We start from the raw sequence: 22,340 nt of genomic DNA, 5'->3' as shown, positions 1-22,340 counted from the left end.
ACCACTGGAGTCAAGCTAGCCGGGCTGATCAGAGGTGTTACCTCGAAACCGGTCCGGTCCTCGGATGCTTGATTCCGTTCTGGGAAGGACATGGCTTTTGTAGTTCGGACTGGACTGTTCCCATGGGGCACAGGGTCAGAACTGATTTGCATATCGCCATTGTCTAACCCAGGATGGTGTGGAGTGCAAAAAACGATAGATTTGGGCCCAGATCTTTGGACTGGGGTGAATGTGTGACATTGATCCACATTCTGTCCATCACCTGTTTTGTTTGCAATTGCCACCATAAGTGCGCTGGGGATGCTCAGACGTGTGTCCTAGGCACTCCACACCACTGGAGTCAAGCTAGCCGGGCTGATGAGAGGTGTTACCTCGAAACCGGTCCGGTCCTCGGATGCTTGATTCCGTTCTGGGAAGGACATGGCTTTTGTAGTTCGGACTGGACTGTTCCCATGGGGCACAGGGTCAGAGCTGATTTGCATATCGCCATTGTCTAACCCAGGGTGGTGTGGAGTGCAAAAAAACGATGGATTTGGGCCCAGATCTTTGGACTGGGGTGAATGTGTGACATTGATCCACATTCTGTCCATCACCTGTTTTGTTTGCAATTGCCGCCATAAGTGCGCTGGGGATGCTCAGACGTGGGTCCCAGGCACTCCACACCACTGGAGTCAAGCTAGCCGGGCTGATGAGAGGTGTTACCTCGAAACCGGTCCGGTCCTCGGATGCTTGATTCCGTTCTGGGAAGGACATGGCTTTTGTAGTTCGGACTGGACTGTTCCCATGGGGCACAGGGTCAGAGTTGATTTGCATATCGCCATTGTCTAACCCAGGGTGGTGTGGAGTGCAAAAAAACAATGGATTTGGGCCCAGATCTTTGGACTGGGGTGAATGTGTGACATTGATCCACATTCTGCCTATCACCTGTTTTGTTTGCATATAATTATGTGGCACTGAGTGCTATTGTGTGGAGTGTGTGTTGCATTTAGTAGAGTGTAATTATGCGGCGTATAATTATGTGGCACTGAGTAGTATTGTATGGATTGTATGTTGCATTGAGTGCAGTGTAATTATGTGGTGTGTAATTATGTGGCACTGAGTTTTATTTGGAGTGTATGTTGCATTGACTGGAGTGTAATTATGTGGCGTGTAGTTATATGAAATTGAGTGGTATTTGGAGTGTATGTTGCATTGAGTGCAGTGTAATTATGTGGCGTGTAATTATGTGGCACTGAGTGGTATTTGGAATGTATGTTACATTGAGTGCAGTGTAATCATGTGTCGTGTAATGTGGCACTGAGTGGTATTTAAAGTGTATGTTGCATTGAGTGCAGTGTAATTACGTGGCGTGTAAATATGTGGCACTGAGTGATAGTTGGAGTGTATGTTGCATTGAGCGCAGTGTAATTATGTAGAATATAATTATCTGGCACTGAGTGGCATGGTCAGCGACGGCTATCGCCCCCCTCCCTGTATGCCCACAACAACCCAGAACACAACGAAACGGAAATGACTTGTCTTTGGAAGGCCGGGGGTCGCAAAACCCCCCGGCCGTATTTATTTAGGTACAAAATAATAAAATTGTTAAACAAAATATACAATTTTTATGCAAAATTATTCAGGAACATTTAGATACATTTATATCGACAATTGTGATCGGCTAGCCTTAACAAGATTCTACTACAGCTTGTTTCCTAACCGAATCTAAGATCCTCATCTGAAAGTTTTGCATACTAACATTGATGGTAAGCATGGGCGGAAAATCCGTTTCGCTCGCGGATTTTGCGGATTTTCGGTAAATTGGCAATCCGCGAGATTCGCGAATCTCCCGCAAAATCCGCAAATCCGCGAGCAGCGGATTTTATGGCTTGCTCGCACTGTTCTCGTGAGTTCGCGGCTTCCCAGTACAACTTCGCGCCCCGCGAATAAGCGCAAAATTGCAGAAATACGATCTTAGCAAAACTGAAACTACTTACCAGGTTCAAAAGTTCAGGCTCATCATTAGTAGCCATTTCCTGTAGTGCTTCCTGAGGGGCCCCTCCAGAGTTCAGTTGCCAGTTGCAACTATTATGTGACCCTGCTCTGAACCTCAGAATAGTTACACATATGCCACAAAGGTCCTGAATTACAGCTAAGGGAGACAAGCAGGAGCCAGGCTGGAAGTTCAAATCCATTAATCAGCCCCTAATTCATTATTGTCAGTTGGGGCAGGGCTGGTGTTGTAACTAATTTTGCAACAATGAAAGCACTTAGCAAGTGCAAAAGATCACTAATCAGGAAGCACTAAGGAAGCAGGTGCCAGCTAAAAAAATATTCTGTGACACATTAATCAGCCCCAAATTAATTCAGATCACTTGAGGCAGGGAAGGTGTGCTTGCTTTGCCACAATAATGTACACTGACTGGACAACCAGAGGGTGCTGTGATGAAACAGAGGGTGGCATGGGTGGGCCAGAGGGTGGCATGAGTAGTCAGAGAGTGGCAGTGGTGACTGAGAGTGGCAGTGATGAAGAAGAGTGTCCCAAACAGGCTGGACACGTAGAAACAACAAGTGCGCGAAACTTGCGACCCGACAGGTAAGTTCGCGTTTTGCGAAATTGTACAAAACCCTCGCGAACTGGCAGAAACCCGCGCGAACACAAAAAAAATCTGCAAATTCGCGAGAATTCGCGGATTTTGCGGATTGCGAGTTCGCAAATCCGCAAAATTCGCGAACGCGAGATTCGCAAAATTCGCCCATGCTTAATTGATGGCGATATGGCAAGGTCGCTAACCGGTGTCAGGTCTTACAAGCTGGAGTTGGAGAAGTGTGGCTCACTGGTTAGAGGAGGCAGACGTGGAAGCAAAGGTCAGCCCGGGACCAGGGTTCAATTCCCGGCTCGGCAGGGTCATGAGTCCTAAAATGACCAAGGACTCGACTATTCTCGCTCCGGTGCCTACTCGATTCACGGGTTCACACTCTGCGACTCTGGGTAAATAGCTTGCTTAATCTCCACAACGGCCCCTCGCAGCGGGATGCCTGGCTTTCACCTTGCGAATATCCTGCCGGGGTTATCTCACAGGGGAATACCAGGACGGGTTACCTAAGCAAGCGCTTAGAAACCGCTTGGTGATTTGCGCTATATAAATTCTTGTACATTTACATTCAAGCTGCCCCCTTACGCAGGTGCGCATGCGCAGCCGGGCCCGTTAATTACCCAGTCCACCCCTGCAGCCGAGCCCGTTAATTACTCGGTCCACACTTGCAGCCGAGCCCGTTAATTACTCGGTCCACCCCTGCAGCCGAGCCCGTTACTTACTCGGTCCACCCCATGCAGCCGAGCCCATTAATTACTTTTATTTTTTTTATTTGGCACATTTGTAGAGCGCTCTGATACCCGGAGGTGTCCTGGCGCTGGTGTGATAGAGCAAACATGAGAGAGCAGGCTTACTGAGTGAAGAGCCAAGTCTTGAGTCCTCTTCTAAAGGCCATCAGATTCTGAGTTTGTCTGAGCATAAGTGGGAGTTTGTTCAAGGCCTCTGCCACCCTAAGGGAGAAACTCCTACCTCCCCAGCGAGCTCTTTTGATTCTGGGGACTGTGACCAGGGCCAATTCTCCTGACCTCAGGGTTCGTGCTGGTTTATGCCAGCAAAAAAGCAATTTCATGTGTCTGGGGCCCATATCATGAAGGGCTTTAAAGACCATGCATAGGGCCTTGAATGCAATTCTCTTACGAATTGGCAGCCAGTGTAGTGCCACCAGGTCCTGAGTTACCGAAGCAAATTTGGGAGTGTCGGTGATCAGGTGGGCGGCTGCATTTTGCAACAGTTGGAGTTTGTTGAGTACACTCTGCTGGGCGTTTAACATCAGGCTGTTACAGTAGTCCAGGCGTGAGAGCACTAGACCAGTTACAATCATTTTCCTGTGTTTCTTCTCCAGGTACGGGAGAATTTTTCTGATGGTTTTAAGGGTATAATGGAGGGAGGAAGAGAGTGCGTTAATTACTCGGTCCACCCCGTGAACTTCATTTAACCAGTGAAGGAGGGCCCTAACTTGCGTTACCAGCTGCCCCTGAAGTTCTAGGAGGGGCCAGTGACCCCTCCTCCCCGTGGGCGGACACCTCCAAAGGATGATGCCGCCCCCTAAGACCTTAAAATAGCTGCTCACCAGTCATGACCTTACCGCCACAGGCCAGCATTGTTACCCGACGATCTGTCCTCCTCCCTACCTACTCCTCAGAAAAGTCATGTCCCCTTCGCATAACCCTCTAGCCAAGCCAAAATGTTATTTGACCACAGGACGTTCCCAGCCTCAGTCAAGTGCACCCCGTCCCTGAGGTAGAAATGCTCCCCCCAAATTGACCCATGCTGAATCGTCAGCAACCGGGGGGCTCGAAACAATTTGTCCAACTGCGTGTTGATCCTCTTTACCGAGTGATTCAACGCCTTAACCGAGTCCCCCCCTCGCCACTGCCAACGAGGAATAAGTTGAGACCAGACTACCGTGTAACCCAAACAAGTCCTAGACACCCACCCCGCAGTTTATATGATTTCCTCTATCAGTATGCGTCTCCCCAGTTTGGTCAAGTCATTATCCCCCAGGTGAAGTATCACCACTGACGGGGGGCGGGTTGCTAAAAACAGCAAATCCAGAAAGCAATCCCTGAACTGCCGAATACCCAGGCCTCCCCTCGCAAAAAATGAGATGGAGAACCCCTACTCTTTCACCCTAATCATCCTGTCACCTGAAAGAAATACAGTTTTAGCACGCCTAACATAGGAGTGGCCCACCACCCAAGTCACCAATGTCCGACGATCTTCCTGATGCTTTTGTTGCGATGATGGTGTCTTCTGCCACCATTCGGCAAGTTCCTCTCCCGCCTGACAGGTTCGAGAAACTGCAAAACCAAGAGATACAAGCGTGAGTCATCCAGCTCTGTCACAACATGCCAACACGTACATAGCATTTGTAAGACTCAGAGGACCATCTCCCAATATTCTTAACCTTTTCGGCTGGGAGTCCTCTTACCACTGCTTCCGTTGCTGCCTCGAATCTAAAGGAATGGGAGCCAAATTCCGCGGGATCCAAGCCTGCCTTTGCAATAGTTAAGTCCAGGACTTTCCTAAACTGGTACTTAGTTAAAGGAGTACCATCCACGTGACACAATAGTGCCCCTCCGGGCGTCCCGTCCCGCTACCTCCTAAAAGCCTCCACATGCGAGACTGGGCAACAAGGGTTGGTCCGAGCACGGTGAAGCGCTATTGTTTCCCCCTTTCCCTCCTGATCAGTCTTTGATCTTTTAATTGTTACGCACATGGTGTCAGCACGGATCCCCACGCAGGCCACTTGTAGGCCACCCTCTATGTCCACTTTGGACGTGGCTACTAGCTCGCCTAGTCTCAGGGCCCCAAAAAACGCTAGCGTGAACGCCGCCTTGAAAAGCAACACCTCCCAAGGGGAACTACAGACATCAGGGAGAGCTAACAACAGGGCTGTAAGCCTTGCCAGCCCAATGGGCTTTCTCGAATCTGTCGAGTGTTCCTGAATGCAACGCCAGCCCCTCAACGGGTTGCGCACTACAAACGTGTTCGTAGGATCCCCACGCCCCTGGCCTGAGCAAAGAATGAAACAGCAGCCCTGTGTCTATTTGCGGCTGCCACCGAGCTCCCTTCCCTGTGCATCAGCTCTAAGTATGCAACAAAACTGTCCTCACGTGCCCAGTTATTCTCCCAACCCTGCCCAAGGAAAGTACAATAAGACAAAAACACCCCTTCATATGCCGTTCTGGTCCGTGGGGCTAGGCTAGATGCCACGAGGTACGGTAATCAGGTGCACCAATCTGCCAGAGTGCAACCGGGAAAGGTGCCGGCGAAGGGTTCGCTGCAGGGAGCTGTTCCCTGAACACTTGCATTTTGAAGCGAGAAAGGGCATCAGCTGCATTATTGAGAACACCTGGCACATGTTTAGCCCTGAATGTCACGTTCCATTTCAAACATTGGAGCACAATCTCCTTTACCAAGCGCAGTATGAATGAACACCGCGCTGCCTGCTGGTTAATGCATTCAACCACGCTCATGTTGTCCGACCAGAACACCACTGACCGATTGCTCAGGTGCGCCGGCCAGACCATCAATGCCACCCATATTGGGAACAATTCCAGGAATCCAATGTTGGTGGTCAATCCCAACGACCCCCATTCCTCGGGCCATTTTTGGGCGACCCATTTTGTGCCCAAAATGGCGCCAAAGCCCACGCTATCAGCAGCCCCGGTCAATAGGCCCAACTCTGCCGATGACGTGGGGGGGGCGGCCACACTACTCTGCCATTGAAATCCTCCAGGAATGCTACCCATATCCGCATATCCTGGCGAACCTCTGATGACAGTCTAGTGCGGTGATGTTTCCCTCTCAAACCTTTCATGGCTTGGGCAATCGACCGAGAGAAGGGGCGTGCCATTGGGATAACTCGCAATGCAAAGTTCTATTGGCCCACCGTCTCCTCCAGCTGCTGCAATGTAACTTTCTCCTTCTGAAGGCATTGGCGCAATGCCCCCCTGAACTTTGATACGTTGCTTGCGGGTAATCTAAAGCACCCCTCCAGTGAATCAATCTCGATACCCAAGAACTCCAAACAAGTGGTCGGGCCAACCGTCTTCCCAGGCGCTAGCGGAACCCCGAAAGCCTGCATGAGCACGCAAAATTCCTGCAATGCCCAGGCACACTCCGAAGTCCCCGCCGCTCCCAAGAACAGGAAGTCGTCCAAGTAATGCATCACCTGCTTGTGGCTTGTGGCCTGTCTCATGACCAACTCAAGAAAGGAACTGAAAGTCTCAAAGTACGCACAAGAGATCGAGCAACCCAGAGATCGAGCAACCCATCGGCATACATTTATCCAAATAGAACTTTCCTTCAAAAGCATAGGTGGTGGTCCAAAGGATGCACCGGCAACAAACGAAAGGCGGATTTAATATCCGACTTGGCCGTGAGAGTGCCCCGCCCCAATCCCCGCAATAACTCAACTGCTTGATCAAATGAGGCATATTTCACACTGCAAATTGCTTCGTCTATCGCATCATTTACAGACACCCCTCTTGGTGCCGACAAGTTGTGGATCAACCTAAACTCGCCTTTCTCTTTCTTGGGGACTACGCCTAGAGGTGAACAGACAAAGTTCGGCACTGGGACTTCCTGAAATGGTCCCGCTATCCTACCGAGGGTCAGTTCTTTTTGAATCTTAGCCAAAACTACCGCAGGATTCTGTTGTACTGATAACTGGTTCCTACAGTGCGCACTGCCGATGTGTCCCCCGGCCTGGATCCAGAAACCTTGGGAGAAACCTTCTTGTAATAACGCAGCTGCACCATGGTCTGGGTATCTGTTCAACCATGGAATCATTGCCTGGACATTAACCGGGGAGGGGCTAACTGGATTCCCTGTACTATTCGGGTTTCTTACCCCCTCTCTGGTTCTGATTACCATTTTTTCTGCATGTAGTCTCGGGGTGAGAGGTGTGACCACAGATTGCACATGCATGTCTGAATCTACAGGTGCCAGCGGGTCTAGTACACGAACGTTTGTTGAAATCCCAACACACAGCTTTCCTTTCCCCGCCGCCCCCCTACATTTCCCCGTGAACTCATTCCCTGATACCGCCCAAAAGGGCTGTTGGGTCCTTGCGGGTAAGACATTGGCTATGGTCCCGGGCTGGGTGGGGGCCAAGCCCCCCCCGAACTGTTTATACCAGGACAAGGAGTCCACCTTGTCCCATGACAATGATAAGTCAAACTCCTTCGACTTTCTGAAATTCACATCATATTCTTTCCATGCGTCCCCGGTATACTGCTCGCTCCAACCCACAATCCTGCTCTGATAGCATGCCATTGCCGCCTGAACGTTTGGAGGGCGTTCAACAGTGATAGCTGTAAGAATGGAGAAGGTTCTGATCCAATTGCTCAGTCTCTCCTCCACCCTAAACTTCGCACACTGTACTCTCCATTCGCTAGGGTGCATCCATTCCTTTAGCATTTTGGCATTTTCCATTTCCCTATTGTCCAAAAGTAAAGAGAAAATATAAATGTACTTTCCCGCCCAAATTATCTCTTTCACCGCTCGATAAACATGTTGCCCTAAATCCTCGCTTCGAGACGGAATCGTCCCATCTCCTAAGAGAGGCAGGGCTACCTCCTTACCGTTACCGGGGGCCGGGGCTTGTCCTGCATCGCTTCCATTCAGTCGAGCAGCATCCAAACCTGCAGAAGAAGGGGAAACAGAGGCCGGAACCGCACTCGTAACTGTTCCCGCCCTAATCTTCTCCACCATTCTTGCCGCTTCTGCGGCTTGATCTAATGTTGAGGGCATCATACCCCCTTTCAGAAGCCAAGGAAGTATCGCCGTTATCTGGGCTGTTAACTCAGGGGGGATCTGAGTGTCACTATCGGGTATTGTCGCCGGCACCACTGGTGTAGACGGTGCCAAGGGTGCCGGGACTGGGGGCAATGGAAGTGGGCCATCTGGGGCGGATGGCGCCGGCCCGACAGGATTGGTCCCTGCTGGCAATGCGGGAGCAGGTGCCAAGGGGGCCGGGGATACCGGCTCCGGGGAAGCGGGCACCGCCACCGGAGTAGGAACAGAAGCATTTTGCATTGGCCGTTTAGCCTTGCCCCTCTTCGGCGAGGAATCGGAATCCCCCTCCGGCAAAGGCGCATTAATCTGTCGCTTGGGCCTACTGCGCGGGCCTTCGATATCATCCATTCTTTTCATCACACGGGCCTCTAGGCCATCAACCGCACTCAGTATTTTATCCATGGCATTCATCTTCCGCATCATGGTCTGAAACATCAACTCCATCTTTGACCCCTTAGCTTTAGCTCCTGGCATTCTTCCTATTGCTCACTGCACTCACAGATCAGATTCACAACCAGTCCGCCCTATACCTTCACACAATGGAGGATGTGCAGGGGGCTATAAGCACCACACAACGGCGACCACGAGGCGATGAAATGCAAGCCCCCCGCTTCCTCTTACTGTCACTGATTTGCCGGTCCTGTACTCTACAGATCCAGCCGTCTCGATCTGTTTGTCTGCTTCCAATGTCGCGCTACCACACACTCCAGCCAGCAATCCTCGATCTGAAGAAGAAAACAGGAAATTAGGAGGCTAGAGCGCAGGGCACGACCAGTGTGGGGGAGCGACAGACGACAAGAAGGGTCAACTGAGCGCTCCCCCCTCCTTTATTCTCAGGGACTCGGGGAGAGGGCGGGCCGCACCCTCCCCTCACCCCTCAATGCCCGCCCCCCGACCCGGAATCTAGACCACGCCTCCGGGTCGGGGATTGGGCGTCGGCTGACCGGTGGTGTGGCGCACACCTCCCATGTTCCATTGGCGCCGGGAGATCACGCCCCAACACCACCGGTAGGCATGGGGAAGAGGGGATCGCCGCGCTGCCATGCGGGCGGGGGGCCAAGGGCCCCCCCTTTTCATTTTGTGTGGAGTGTATGTTGTATTAAGTAGAGTGTAATTGTGTGTCGTGTTATTATGTGGCAATGAGTGGTATTGTTTGGAGCGTATGTTTTATTGAGTGCAGTGTAATTATATAGCATATAATTATGTGGCACTGAGTGGTATTGTGTGCAGTGTGTGTTGCATTCAGTAGAATGTAATTATGTGGTGTGTAGCTGTGTGGCACTGAGTGGTATTTGGAGTGTAAGTTGCATTGAGTGCTGTGTAATTATGTTGCATATAACTATGTGGCACTGAGTGGTATTTCGAGTATGTTGCATTGAGAGCTCTGTAATTATGTGGTGTGTATTTATGTGGCACTGAGTGGGATTTGGAGTGTATATTGCATTTAGTGCAGTGTAATTATGTGGTGTGCAATTATGTGGCACTGAGTGGTATTTGGAGTGTATATTGCATTGATTGCAGTGTAATTATGTGGTGTTTTAATATGTGGCACTGAGTGGTATTTGGAGTGAATGTTGCATTGAGTGCAGTGTAATTATGTGGTGTGTAATTGTGTGGCACTCAGTAGTATTTGGAATGCATGTTGCGTTGAGCGCAGTGTAATTATGTAGCATATAATTATGTGGCACTGAGTGGTATTGTGTGGAGTGTAAGTTGTATTCAGTAGTGTGTAATTGTGTGGAGTGTAATTATGTGGCTCTGAGTGGTATAGTTTGGGGTGTATGTTGCATTGAGTGCAGTGTAATTATGTATCATATAATTATGTGGCACTGAGTGGTATTTGGAGTGTATGTTGCATTGAGTACAGTGTAAATATATGAAGTGTAACTATGTGGCACTGATTGGTATTTGGAGTGCATGTTACATTTAGTGCAGTGTAATTATGTGGTGCGTAACTATGTGGCACTGAGTGGTATTTGGAGTGTATGTTGCATTGAGTGCAGTGTATTTATGTGGCGTGTAATTATGTGGCACTAAGTGGTATTTGGAGTGTATGTTGCATTGAGTGCAGTGTATTTATGTGGTGTGTAATTATGTGGCACTGAGTTGTATTTGGAGTGTATGTTGCATTGAGTGCAGTGTAATAATGTGGTGTGTAATATGTGGTACTGAGTGGATTTTGGAGTGTATGTTGCGTTGAGTGCAGTGTAATTATGTACCATATAATTATGTGGCACTGAGTTGTATTGTCTGGAGTGTATGTTGTATTCAATAGAGTGTAATTATGTGGCGTGTAATTTTGTGGCACTGAGTGGTATTGTTTGTAGTGTATGTTTCATTGAGTGCAGTGTACTTATGTGGCATACAATTATGTGGCACTGAGTCGTATTGGGGGAGTGTGTGTTGCATTCAGTGGAGTGTAATTATGTGGGTGTGTAATTATGTGGCACTGATTGGTATTGTTTGGATTGTATGTTACATTGAGTGCAGTGTAATTATGTAGCATATCATTACGTGGCACTGAGCGGTATTGTGTGGAGTTTGTGTTGCATTTAGTAGTGTAATTATGTGGCATGTAATTATGTGGCACTGAGTGGTATATGGAGTGTATGTTGCATTGAGTGCAGTGTAATTATGTGGGGTGTAATTATGTGGCACTGAGTGGTATTTGAAGAGGATGTTGCATTGAGAGCAGTGTAAATATGTGGTGTGAAATTATGTGGCACTGAGTGGTATTTGGAGTGTATGTTGCTTTGAGTACAGAGTAATTTTGTGGTGTGCAACTATGTGGCACTGATTGGTTTTTGGAGCGTATGTTGCATTGAATACTGTGTAATTATGTGGCGTGTCATTATGTGGCACTGAGTGGTATTTTTAAGTGTATGTTGCATTGAGTGCAGTGTGATTATGTGGCGTCTAATTATGTTGCTCTGAGTGGTCTTTGGGGTGTATGTTGCATGCAGTGCAGTGTAATTATGTGACATGTAATTATATGTCACTGAGTGGTATTTGGAGTGTATATTGCATAGAGTGCAGTGTAATTATGTGGCGTGTAATTATGTTGCACCGAGTGGTATTTGGAGAGTATTTCGCGTTGAGTGCAGTGTGATTATGTGGCGTGTAATTATGTGGCACTGAGTGGTATTTGGAGTGTATGTTGCATTGAGTGCAGTGTAATTATGTGGCATGTAATTATGTGACACTGAGTGGTATTTGGAGTGTATGTTGCATAGAGTGCAGTGTAATTATGTGGCATGTAATTATGTTACACTGAGTGGTATTTGGAGTGTATGTTGTGTTGAGTGCAGTGTAATTATGTGGCTTGTAATTATGTGGCACTGAGTGGTATTTGGAGTGTATGTTGCATTGAGTGCAGTGTAATTATGTTTCATGTAATTATGTGGCAGAGTGGTATTTGAAGTGTATGTTGCTTAGAGTGCAGTGTAATTATGTGGCATATAATTATGTGGTACTGGGTGGTATTGTGTGGAGTGTGTGTTGCATTCAGTAGAGTGTAATTATGTGGCGGGTAATTATGTGGCACTGAGTGGTATTGTTTGGATTGTATGTTGCATTGAGTGCAGTGGAATTATGTGGCATGTAATTATGTGGCACTGAGTTTTATTTGGAGTGTATGTTGCATTGACTGGAGTGTAATTATGTGGGTGTAGGTATATGACACTGAGTGGTATTTGGAGTGTATGTTGCATTGAGTGCAGTGTAATTATGTGGCGAGTATTTATGAGACACTGAGTTGTATTTGGAGTGTATGTTGCATTGAGTGCAGTGTAATTATGTGGTGTGTAATTGTGTGGCACTCAGTGGTATTTGGAGTGTGTGTTGCATTGAGAGCAGTGTAATTATGTGGTGTGTAATTGTGTGGCACAAAGTGGTATTTGGAGTGTATGTTGCATTGAGTTCAGTGTAATTATGTGGTGTGTAATTATGTGGCACTGAGTGGTATTTGGAGTGTATGTTGCATTGAGTGCATTGTAATTATGTAGCGTGTAATTATGCGGCACTGAATGGTATTTGGAGTGTATTGTGCGTTGAGCGCAGTGTAATTATGTAACATATCATTATGTGGCACTGAGTGGTACTGTGTGGAGTGTAAGTTGTATTCAGTAGTGTGTAATTGTGTGGCGTGTAATTATGTGGCTCTGACTGATATAGTTTGGAGTGTATGTTGCATTGAGTGCAGTGTAATTATGTAGCATATAATTATGTGGCACTGAGTGGTATTTGGAGTGTATGTTGCATTGGGTACAGTGTAAATATGTGGCTTGTAACTATGGGGCACTTATTGGTATTTGGAGTGCATGTTACATTCAGTGCAGTGTAATTATGTGGTGTGTAACTATGTGGCGGCACTGAGTGGTATTTGGAGTGTATGTTGCATTGAGTGCAGTGTATTTATGTGGTGTGTAATTATGTGGCACTAAGTGGTATTTGGAGTGTATGTTGCATTGAGTGCAATGTAATTATGTGGTGTGTAATTATGTGGCACTGAGTTGTATTTGGAGTGTATGTTGCATTGAGTGCAGTGTAATTATGTGACGTGTAATATGTGGCACTGAGGGAATTTTGGAGTGTAAGTTGCGTTGACTGCAGTGTAATTATGTACCATATAATTATGTGGCACTGAGTTGTATTGTCTGGAGTGTATGTTGTATTCAGTATAGTGTAATTATGTGGCGTGTAATTTTGTGGCACTGAGTGGTATTTTTGTAGTGTATGTTTCATTGAGTGCAGTGTACTTATGTGGCATACAATTATGTGGCTCTGAGTGGTATTGTGGGGAGTGTGTGTTGCATTCCGTAGAGTGTAATTATGTGGGTGTGTAATTATGTGGCACTGATTGGTATTGTTTGGATTGTATGTTGCATTGAATGCAGAGTAATTATGTAGCATATAATTATGTGGCACTGAGTGATATTGTGTGGAGTGTGTGTTGCAATCAGTTGTGTAATTATGTGGCGTGTAATTATGTGTCACTGAGTGGTATATGGAGTGTATGTTGCATGGAATTCTGTGTAATAATGTGGCGTGTCATTATGTGGCACTGAGTGGTATTTTTTTAAGTATGTTGCATGGAGTGCAATGTAATTATGCGGCGTGAAATTACATGGCACTGAGTGGTATTTGGAGTCTATATTGCATAGAGTGCAATGTAATTGTGTGCTGTGTAATTATGTGGCACTGAGTGGTATTTGGAGTGTATGTTGCATTGAGTGCAGTGTAATTATGTGGTGTGTAATTATGTGGCACTGAGTGGTATTTGGATTGTATGTTACATTAAGTGCAGTGTAATTGTGGGGCGTGTAATTATGTGGCACTGAGTGGTAATTGGAGTGTATGTTGCATTGAGTGCAGTGTAATTACGTGGCATGTAAATATGTGGCACTGAGTGATAGTTGGAGTGTATGTTGCGTTGAGCGCAGTGTAAATATGTAGCATATAATTATCTGGCACTGAGTTGTTTTGTGTGGAGTGTATGTTGTATTCAGTTGAGTGTAATTGTGTGTCGTTTTATTATGTGGCAACGAGTGGTCCTGTTTGGAGTGTATGTTTTATTGAGTACAGTGTAATTATGTATCTTATAAGTATGTTGCACTGAGTGGTATTCGGAGTGTAAATTGCATTGAGTGCAGTGTAATTATGTTGCATATAACTATGATAGTTGGAGTGTATGTTGCGTTGAGCGCAGTGTAATTATGTACCATATAATTATCTGGCACTGAGTTGTTTTGTGTGGAGTGTATGTTGTATTCAGTTGAGTGTAATTGTGTGTCGTTTTATTATGTGGCAATGAGTGGTCCTGTTTGGAGTGTATGTTTTATTGAGTGCAGTGTAATTATGTATCATATAAGTATGTTGCACTAAGTGGTATTTCGAGTGTATGTTGCATTGAGAGCTCTGTAATTATGTGGCGTGTATTCATGTGGCACTGTGTGTGGATTTGGAGTGTATGTTGCATTGAGTGCAGTATAAATATGTGGTGTGTAATTGTGTGGCACTCAGTGGTATTTGGAGTGTATATTGCATTGAATGTAGTATAATTATGTTGTGTGTAAATATGTGACACTGAGTGGTATTTGGAGTGTACGTTGCATTGAGTGCAGTGTAATTATATGGCGTGTAATTATGTTACACTGAGTAGTATTTGGAGAGCATGTTGCATTGAATGCATTGTAATTATGTAGCGTATAATTATGTGGCACTGAGTGGTATTTTGAGTGTATTTTGCGTTGAGCGCAGTGTAATTATGTAGCATATAATTATGTGGCACTGAGTGGTATTGTGTGGAGTGTAAGTTGTATTCAGTAGAGTGTAATTGTGTGGCATGTAATTATGTGGCTCTGAGTGGTATTGTTTGGAGTGTATGTTGCATTGAGTGCAGTATAATTATGTAGCAGATAATTATGTGGCACTGAGTGGTATTGTGTGGAGTGTGTTGCATTCAGTAGAGTGTAATTATATGGCATGTAATTATGTGGCACTGAGTGGTTGTAACACCGCGGGGTCATCACGAAGAAATGACTATAAACAACATGCAAATAGACAATTGACAAATACTACCTCTTCCTCCCCACAGAACGTTGAAACCGAGGTAGACACGCAATCGACACAGTGGCCCTTTAATTCTGAATGGAACTTGGAATGGGAGGAGTCTCGTCAGGACACGGAGACCTCTTATGCCGGAATGGACGAATCAAGGGTGTGCTTGTTCACCCGGAGCGAGGAAAGAGACGACGAGGAAGACGGAAGCGGAGCGGAGCAAAGGAGGAACGCGTATGTGGAAAAAGAACGGAGAGACGACGAAGAAGACGGAAGTGGAGCGGAGCGAAGGAGGACCGCGTATGAGGAGAGACAGCAGAAGGACGAAGCGGAGGACGTTGAGCCGGAGACGCCAGGAGGCCACCGACACCACGAGCCGCCCAGCCATACACCCGGGGGAGGTGTATGGCTTAACCAGGTGCGTGACAAAGTAAAGGGTTGGGTTACTCGTAGAATAGCAACGTCGGATTAAACCCGGGATACCCTCCTTCTTGGTATTTTCCCTACCCCGAGCACTAAACCCTTCACCTCGGCAATAGCTACAGAGTGCCTCACGTGTGTTTGATCCCTCACTCCCCTCCCTGTATTAAGCGACATAGAACGGGTACTGATACACCGTTTTGCCTTTCTTTCCCTGTTCACTTACTTGAGGGGCAACACGGAAACCGACGGAGACCTACCTCAACGGACACCCGACCGAGGAGGTAGAGCTGCTTCTACAGAGTCAGGGATCCAGAAAGCTGCGAGGAACCGTTCCCCAAGACTTTCCCAAAACACGAGGAAGAAAAGCTCTGACTCGCTATACACTAAAATAAAACCTAGATCTACTAGAATCAGCGTACTGCCTATTCTTCCCGCGCCTGCTACAGTGGTGGAGAATGCGGGCATAGGCACCATCTGTGGAGTCAAGATGGAGACACTTGTAGAACAATTAGTAAAGGGTCAAGGACGAATTGAGTGGGTGTTAGAACAACATCTAGTATCTGCACAAGCCGATAGAGAGATAATAAAGAAAGCAATTGAAGATAAAAACGAACAACCCTGGGTGGACCCTGTACAGAGGGGTGGGACAACTGAAAGAACCCTAACACATGGAACGCCGGCCGTCTCGCTGCAAAAGTATAGAAACGGAGAAGACCCCGATGCGTTTCTATTAAATTTTGAAAGAGCAGCGAGGGCCTGTGGCTGGCCAGTATCAAAATGGCCGTTTTTTTTGGCACCTCTCTTAGGCGGAGAAGCTCAGGCTGCTTACCAAGTAGCAAATCCAAGGGGTGACACCACATATGCCGAAATCAAAAAAATAATACTAGATCATTTAGGGTTAGATCCCGAGGCTTATCGCCTAAAATTCAGAAAAGAGAGAGGATCCGTAGGCGAAAATCCCAAAACTTTATTCGTAAGATTAAAAATGGCTGCAGACAAATGGCTAACACCCACTACCAGCACTAAAGAAGAAATACTTGACCGAATATACTTGGAACAATTTCTTGAGGCGCTTCCCTACGCCACTCAAAAGTGGCTTCGCCAACATAATAATTTAACTACTACTCAAGCAGTGGAAATGGCCTCATCGTATACCCGAGCTCAACCTAAAAATTTCCCTTTTGAGATGGAAAGAAAGGTAGTAGTACGACCTGAGAAAACTGTTGTACGAGGGAGAGAAACTACACATCCCCGTACATGGAGGACTGAGAACAGTGCCAATACGGGGCCACAATGCTTCGATTGTGGTCAATGGGGACACATTGCCCGGATGTGTCCAAGGAAAAGGAACGAGGAAGAACCGATGGAGGTCGGGTACCTCCCCAAGGCTGTGCTATTTTCCGCGGAGATGGGAGGATCTTTTAGAGTAAGTGTGAAAGTCAATGGACACTCATTATCAGCTTTATTAGATTCGGGCTGCCGACAGTCAGTAGTCCAAACTCCCTATGTTAGAACAGGACAATATGTTTCCCAGGGGATAGTAAACATTAAATGTGTCCATGGGGATATCCGGCCCTACCCCATTGCTGACATCGTAATTGAACAGACTGGGGGACCCCCACAAACTGTAAGAGTAGGCGTAATGTCTAACCTACCCAAAGACTTAATAATTGGGACAGACAACCCTAGTTTCCTGAACATGTTTAAGGATAAACTAAAAACGGTGTGCCACACAGGGGAGGAGGGTAATCCCCTAATTGAACGTCCACTTGTACCTAGCCTCCAAGTTGTAAAGTTGACTGAAAATGCGACATCCCCCACTAAAGGTTCTGCAAAAGTGGCTGGATATGACCTCTACAGTGCATATGATTATGTGGTACCCGCCCAGGGAAAGTCCCTAGTCAAAACTGACCTGCAAATTGCAGTCCCTCCCGGGTGCTATGGTAGAATAGCTCCATGATCAGGGATAGCAGCAAAACACTTTATTGACGTTGGGGCTGGCGTTATTGATGAGGATTATAGAGGTAACGTTGTAAACCTCCTGTTTAATTTTGGTACAGAGGCCTTCCAAGTGGGAAAAGGGGATAGAGTGGCGCAATTAATTTGTGAGTGTATAGCTGAGACTAGGCTGGAAGTAGTCCGCCGGCTGGAAGACACTGAGAGAGGTTCTAATGGTTTTGGCTCTTCAGATGCACGTAAACAGCCAGTGAACTCGCTTCTGGCACATGATCCCTGGGTTATGGATAGGAGCTTTAAATTTGCGCAAATTAGTGATCCCACTCTGTTCAACGCGTGGGAACAAGCACATCAGAGAGCAGAAAACTCCAAAATTTTTCCAGGGTTCATTATTGATGATGAACTGTTGTATAGAATAGGTAGAGAGGGGGAACCCGCTCAATTATTGGTACCTGTCTCATTCAGAGAGCAGGTCCTTTTCTTTGCACACAGCCATCTCGTCGCCGGTCACTCCGGCGCCGAAAAGACGACTCAAAATATCCTCAGGCAATTTTTTGGGCCCGGTATTTATAAAGATACCGAATCCTACTGCAGGTCCTGTGAGATCTGTCAAAAGATGAATATGGTTCGACCACCGGCGGTACCTTTACAACCATTGCCGGTCATTGGCAAGCCTTTTGAGAGGGTCGGCATGGACCTTATTGGACCGCTGCCTAAAACTAAGAAGGGGTTCCAACACATTTTGGTAGTTGTCGACTATGCCACACGGTTCCCCGAAGCTTTTCCGTTATCTGCGGCCAATTCCAGACAGGTCGGAGACAAAATGATTGAGTTGTTTAGTAGGGTTGGCTTCCCGAAGGAGATTTTGACCGACCAGGGCACACCATTCATTTCAAAATTAATGAAAGAAATATGTGACACGTTGAACGTCCACCAGATCCGTACCTCTGTTTACCATCCGCAGACGGACGGACTGGTGGAACGTTACAACCGTACCCTGAAATCCACCCTTCGTAAAATGATGGAGGTTAGTGGGGAAGATTGGGATCGGATGTTACCTTTAGCGCTATACGCCATCAGGGCGCAGAAACAGAGTAGTCTGGGGGTGTCAGCTTTAGAAATGCTGTATGGCCGTCAACCACGCTCACTGTTGGAAATGACCAGGGATGCCTGGATCAATGAACAGGCAGAGGAGGCGAAAGCTACTCTTGATTACACCAGGGCCCTTAAGGCTAAATTGGGAAAACTGAGGGAATTGGCGTTTGACCATCTTGAGCTTAGTCAGCACAGGCAGCAGACTAGTTACGACAAGGGAAAAAAATGGAGGCGCCTTGATCTCGGGGACTGGGGTTTGGTTCTTCTTCCTTCCTCATCCCATAAATTCAAGGCGGAATGGATGGGTCCCTTTAAAGTGGTGGAGGTCATTGGGAGTACTAGCTATAAGTTACAGGTGTCCCCACGGAAACAGCAGTCGTATCACATAAATCTGCTGAAAAGGTGGTTAGGTCCTCCTCCCGCTGATGTCCATGTGGCTACTACGCCAGGCTTAGAGGGCTCAACTATTGACATGCTTGTTCATAATGAGGAACTGAAGGCCCGACAACAGGGAGAGCTGAGAGAGACTTTGGAACATTATGGGGATGTTTTTTCCAACAGGCCTGGGAGGACCTCCCTAGCGGAACATTGTATTGACACACCGCCCAACAAAAAGGTTAGGATTAAACCCTACAGAGTCCCCGAAGCCAGGAGGGCTGCGATAAAATCAGAAGTAGACGAAATGCTGCGTTTGGGGGTGATTCGCCCATCGAAAAGCGATTGGTCTAGTCCTATCGTCATGGTCCCTAAACCCGATGGCAGTAGAAGGTTTTGCATGGACTTTCGTGCTCTTAATGACATTTCCCTCTTCGACGCGTATCCCATCCCTAGAGTGGACGAGTTAATTGAGCGACTGGGCCAGGCCAAATACATTTCTACCCTTGACTTAACTAAAGGGTATTGGCAGGTGCCTCTACGCCCGGAGGACATCAAAAAAACAGCGTTCTCGACAGATGAGGGTCATTTTGAGTTTACGGTGCTTCCATTTGGCCTTCATGGGGCGCCGGCTACATTTCAGCGCCTAATGAACACTGTCCTTGCGGGGTTGTCGGATTTTACATTGGCATATCTAGATGACATTGTGATTTACAGTCCGGGTTGGCAATCTCATCTCCGACACCTGTCTGTGGTTTTGATGGCGCTGAGGAAGGCTGGGCTCACTGTAAATGCTAAGAAGTGCAAGCTAGCTTTCCATAAAGTTAAATACCTTGGATATGTTTTGGGAGCATGGTTTAATAGAACCACAAATTGAGAAAGTTAGGGCCATTTCTGACACTCTGTTCCCATCCACGAGACGGGAATTGCGTTCTTTTTTAGGCCTAGTGGGCTACTATAGACGCTTTATCCCACAGTTTGCGGACATTGCCGCCCCTCTCACTGACGCTCTGAAAAACGCTGGACGAGCATCTTCTCCGGTACGTCCTACCGTACCAATGCAGGAAGCCTTTAGAGTATTGAAGTCCGTGATAACATCTACACCAGTCTTGTCTTCCCCAGATTTCTCTCGCCCGTTCTCATTGCATACTGATGCTTTGGACTATGGGATCGGGGCAGTGCTCTCCCAAATTGGTCAGGATGGCCTCGATCACCCAATTTTATATGTCAGCAGGAAGTTATTCCCTCGGGAGTTAAAGTATGCAACTGTCGAAAAAGAATGTCTTGCAATTAAATGGGCCATTGAAAAACTGGCATATTACCTGGAAGGACGGCGTTTTGAACTGTTTACAGATCACGCTCCCTTGCTCTGGATGGCACGCAATAAGGCTAACAATGCGAGAGTTTTGCGTTGGTTCCTCTCACTGCAACCGTACTCCTTTTCTATACACCACCGCAAGGGCTGTGAGAATGTTGGGGCGGATTTCCTATCCCGTCATCCACTCCCCGATCGTGAGTGTCTGGAGGGGGAGGTGTGTAACACCGCAGGGTCATCACGAAGAAATGACTATAAACAACATGCAAATAGACAATTGACAAATACTACCTCTTCCTCCCCACAGAATGTTGAAACCGAGGTAGACACGCAATCGACACAGTGGCCCTTTAATTCTGAATGGAACTTGGAATGGGAGGAGTCTCGTCAGGACACGGAGACCTCTTATGCCGGAATGGACGAATCAAGGGTGTGCTTGTTCACCCGGAGCGAGGAAAGAGACGACGAGGAAGACGGAAGCGGAGCGGAGCAAAGGAGGAACGCGTATGTGGAGAAAGAACGGAGAGACGACAAAGAAGACGGGAGCGGAGCGGAGCGAAGGAGGACCGCATATGAGGAGAGACAGCAGAAGGACGAAGCGGAGGACGTTGAGCCGGAGACGCCAGGAGGCCACCGACACCACGAGCCGCCCAGCCATACACCCGGGGGAGGTGTATGGCTTAACCAGGTGTGTGACAAACTAAAGGGTTGGGTTACTCGTAGAATAGCAATGTCGGATTAAACCCGGGATACCCTCCTTCTTGGTATTTTCCCTACCCCAAGCACTAAACCCTTCACCTCGGCAATAGCTACAGAGTGCCTCACGTGTGTTTCATCCCTCACTCCCCTCCCTGTATTAAGCGACATAGAACGGGTACTGATACACCGTTTTGCCTTTCTTTCCCTGTTCACTTACTTGAGGGGCAACACGGAAACCGACGGAGACCTACCTCGACGGACACCCGACCGAGGACGTAGAGCTGCTTCTACAGAGTCAGGGATCCGGAAAGCTGCGAGGAGCCGTTCCCCGAGACTTTCCCAAAACACGAGGAAGAAAAGCTCTGACTCGCTATACACTAAAATAAAACCTAGATCTACTAGAATCAGCGTACTGCCTATTCTTCCCGCGCCTGCTACAGTGGTATTTGGAGTGTATGTTGCATTGAGTACAGTGTAATTATGTGGCATGTAATTCTGTGACACTGAGTGGTATTTGGAGTGTATGTTGCATTGAGTACAGTGTAATTATGTGGCATGTAATTATGTTGCACTGAGTGGTATTTCGAGTGTATGTTGCATTGAGTGCAGTGTAATTATGTGGCATGTAATTATGTGACACTGGCTGGTATTTGGAGTGTATGTTGCATTGAGTGCAGTGTAATTATGTGGCGTGTAATTATGTGGCACTGAGTGGTATTTGGAGTCTATCTTACATCGAGTGCAGTGTAATTATATGGCGTGTAATGTGGCACTGAGTGATATTTGGAGTGTATTTGCATTGAGTGCAGTGTATCTATGTGGCATATAATTATGTGGCACTGAGTTGTATTGTGTGGAGTGTGTGTTGAATTCAGTAGAGTGTAATTATGTGGCGTGTAACTATGTGGCGCAGAGTGGTATTTGAAGTGTATGTTGCTTTGAGTGCAGTGTAATTATGTGGCATGAAATTATGTGGCACTGAGTGGTATTCAGAGAGTATGTTGCATTGAGTGCAGTGTAAATATGTGGTGTGCAACTATGTGGCACTGAGTGGTATTTGAAGTGTATGTTGCATAGAGTGCAGTCTAATTATGTGGCATATAATTATGTGGTACTGAGTGGTATTGTGTGGAGTGTGTGTTGAATTCAGTAGAGTGTAATTATGTGGTGTGTAATTATGTGGCACTGAGTTTTATTTGGAGTGTATGTTGCATTGAGTGCAGTGTATCTATGTGGCATATAATTATGTGGCACTCAGTGGTATTGTGTGGAGTGTGTGTTGAATTCAGTAGAGTGTAATTATGTGGCAGGTAACTATGTGGCACAGAGTGGTATTTGAAGTGTATGTTGCTTGGAGTGCAGTGTAATTTATGTGGCATGAAATTATGTGGCACTGAGTGGTATTCAGAGTGTATGTTGCATTGAGTGCAGTGTAATTATGTGGCATGTAAGTATGTGGCGCAGAGTGGTATTTGAAGTGCATGTTGCTTTGAGTGCAGTGTAATTATGTGGCGTCTAATTATGAGACACTGAGTGGT

General features: G+C 47.0%; 1 protein-coding gene across 1 annotated transcript; it reads left to right on the top strand.

Annotated features, from left to right (window-relative positions):
- The first annotated feature begins 13,945 nt into the window (after positions 1-13,945).
- On the top strand, positions 13,946-20,845 carry LOC147662772 (uncharacterized). The gene is made up of 2 exons (XM_086950912.1): positions 13,946-16,788; positions 20,411-20,845. The coding sequence occupies exons 1-2, from the start codon at positions 15,850-15,852 to the stop codon at positions 20,843-20,845; spliced, it is 1,374 nt and encodes a 457-aa protein (XP_086807038.1). The 5' UTR covers positions 13,946-15,849.
- The last annotated feature ends 1,495 nt before the right edge of the window (positions 20,846-22,340 follow it).

This window comes from Lissotriton vulgaris, unplaced genomic scaffold (genome assembly GCF_964263255.1).
Source record: "Lissotriton vulgaris unplaced genomic scaffold, aLisVul1.2 SCAFFOLD_2484, whole genome shotgun sequence".
Classification (NCBI taxonomy): domain Eukaryota; kingdom Metazoa; phylum Chordata; class Amphibia; order Caudata; family Salamandridae; genus Lissotriton; species Lissotriton vulgaris.
Note: the sequence above shows the minus strand (reverse complement) of the source record. Positions and strands in the feature narration are given on the sequence as shown.

Excerpts from the sequence above, each read along its gene's own strand:
- LOC147662772 (XM_086950912.1), top strand. The coding sequence starts at position 15,850 with ATGGAGACACTTGTAGAACAATTAGTAAAGGGTCAAGGACGAATTGAG. Across the intron at positions 16,789-20,410 it reads AGATGGGAGGATCTTTTAGA|AATGTTGAAACCGAGGTAGA; the intron begins GTAAGTGTGAAA and ends TCCTCCCCACAG.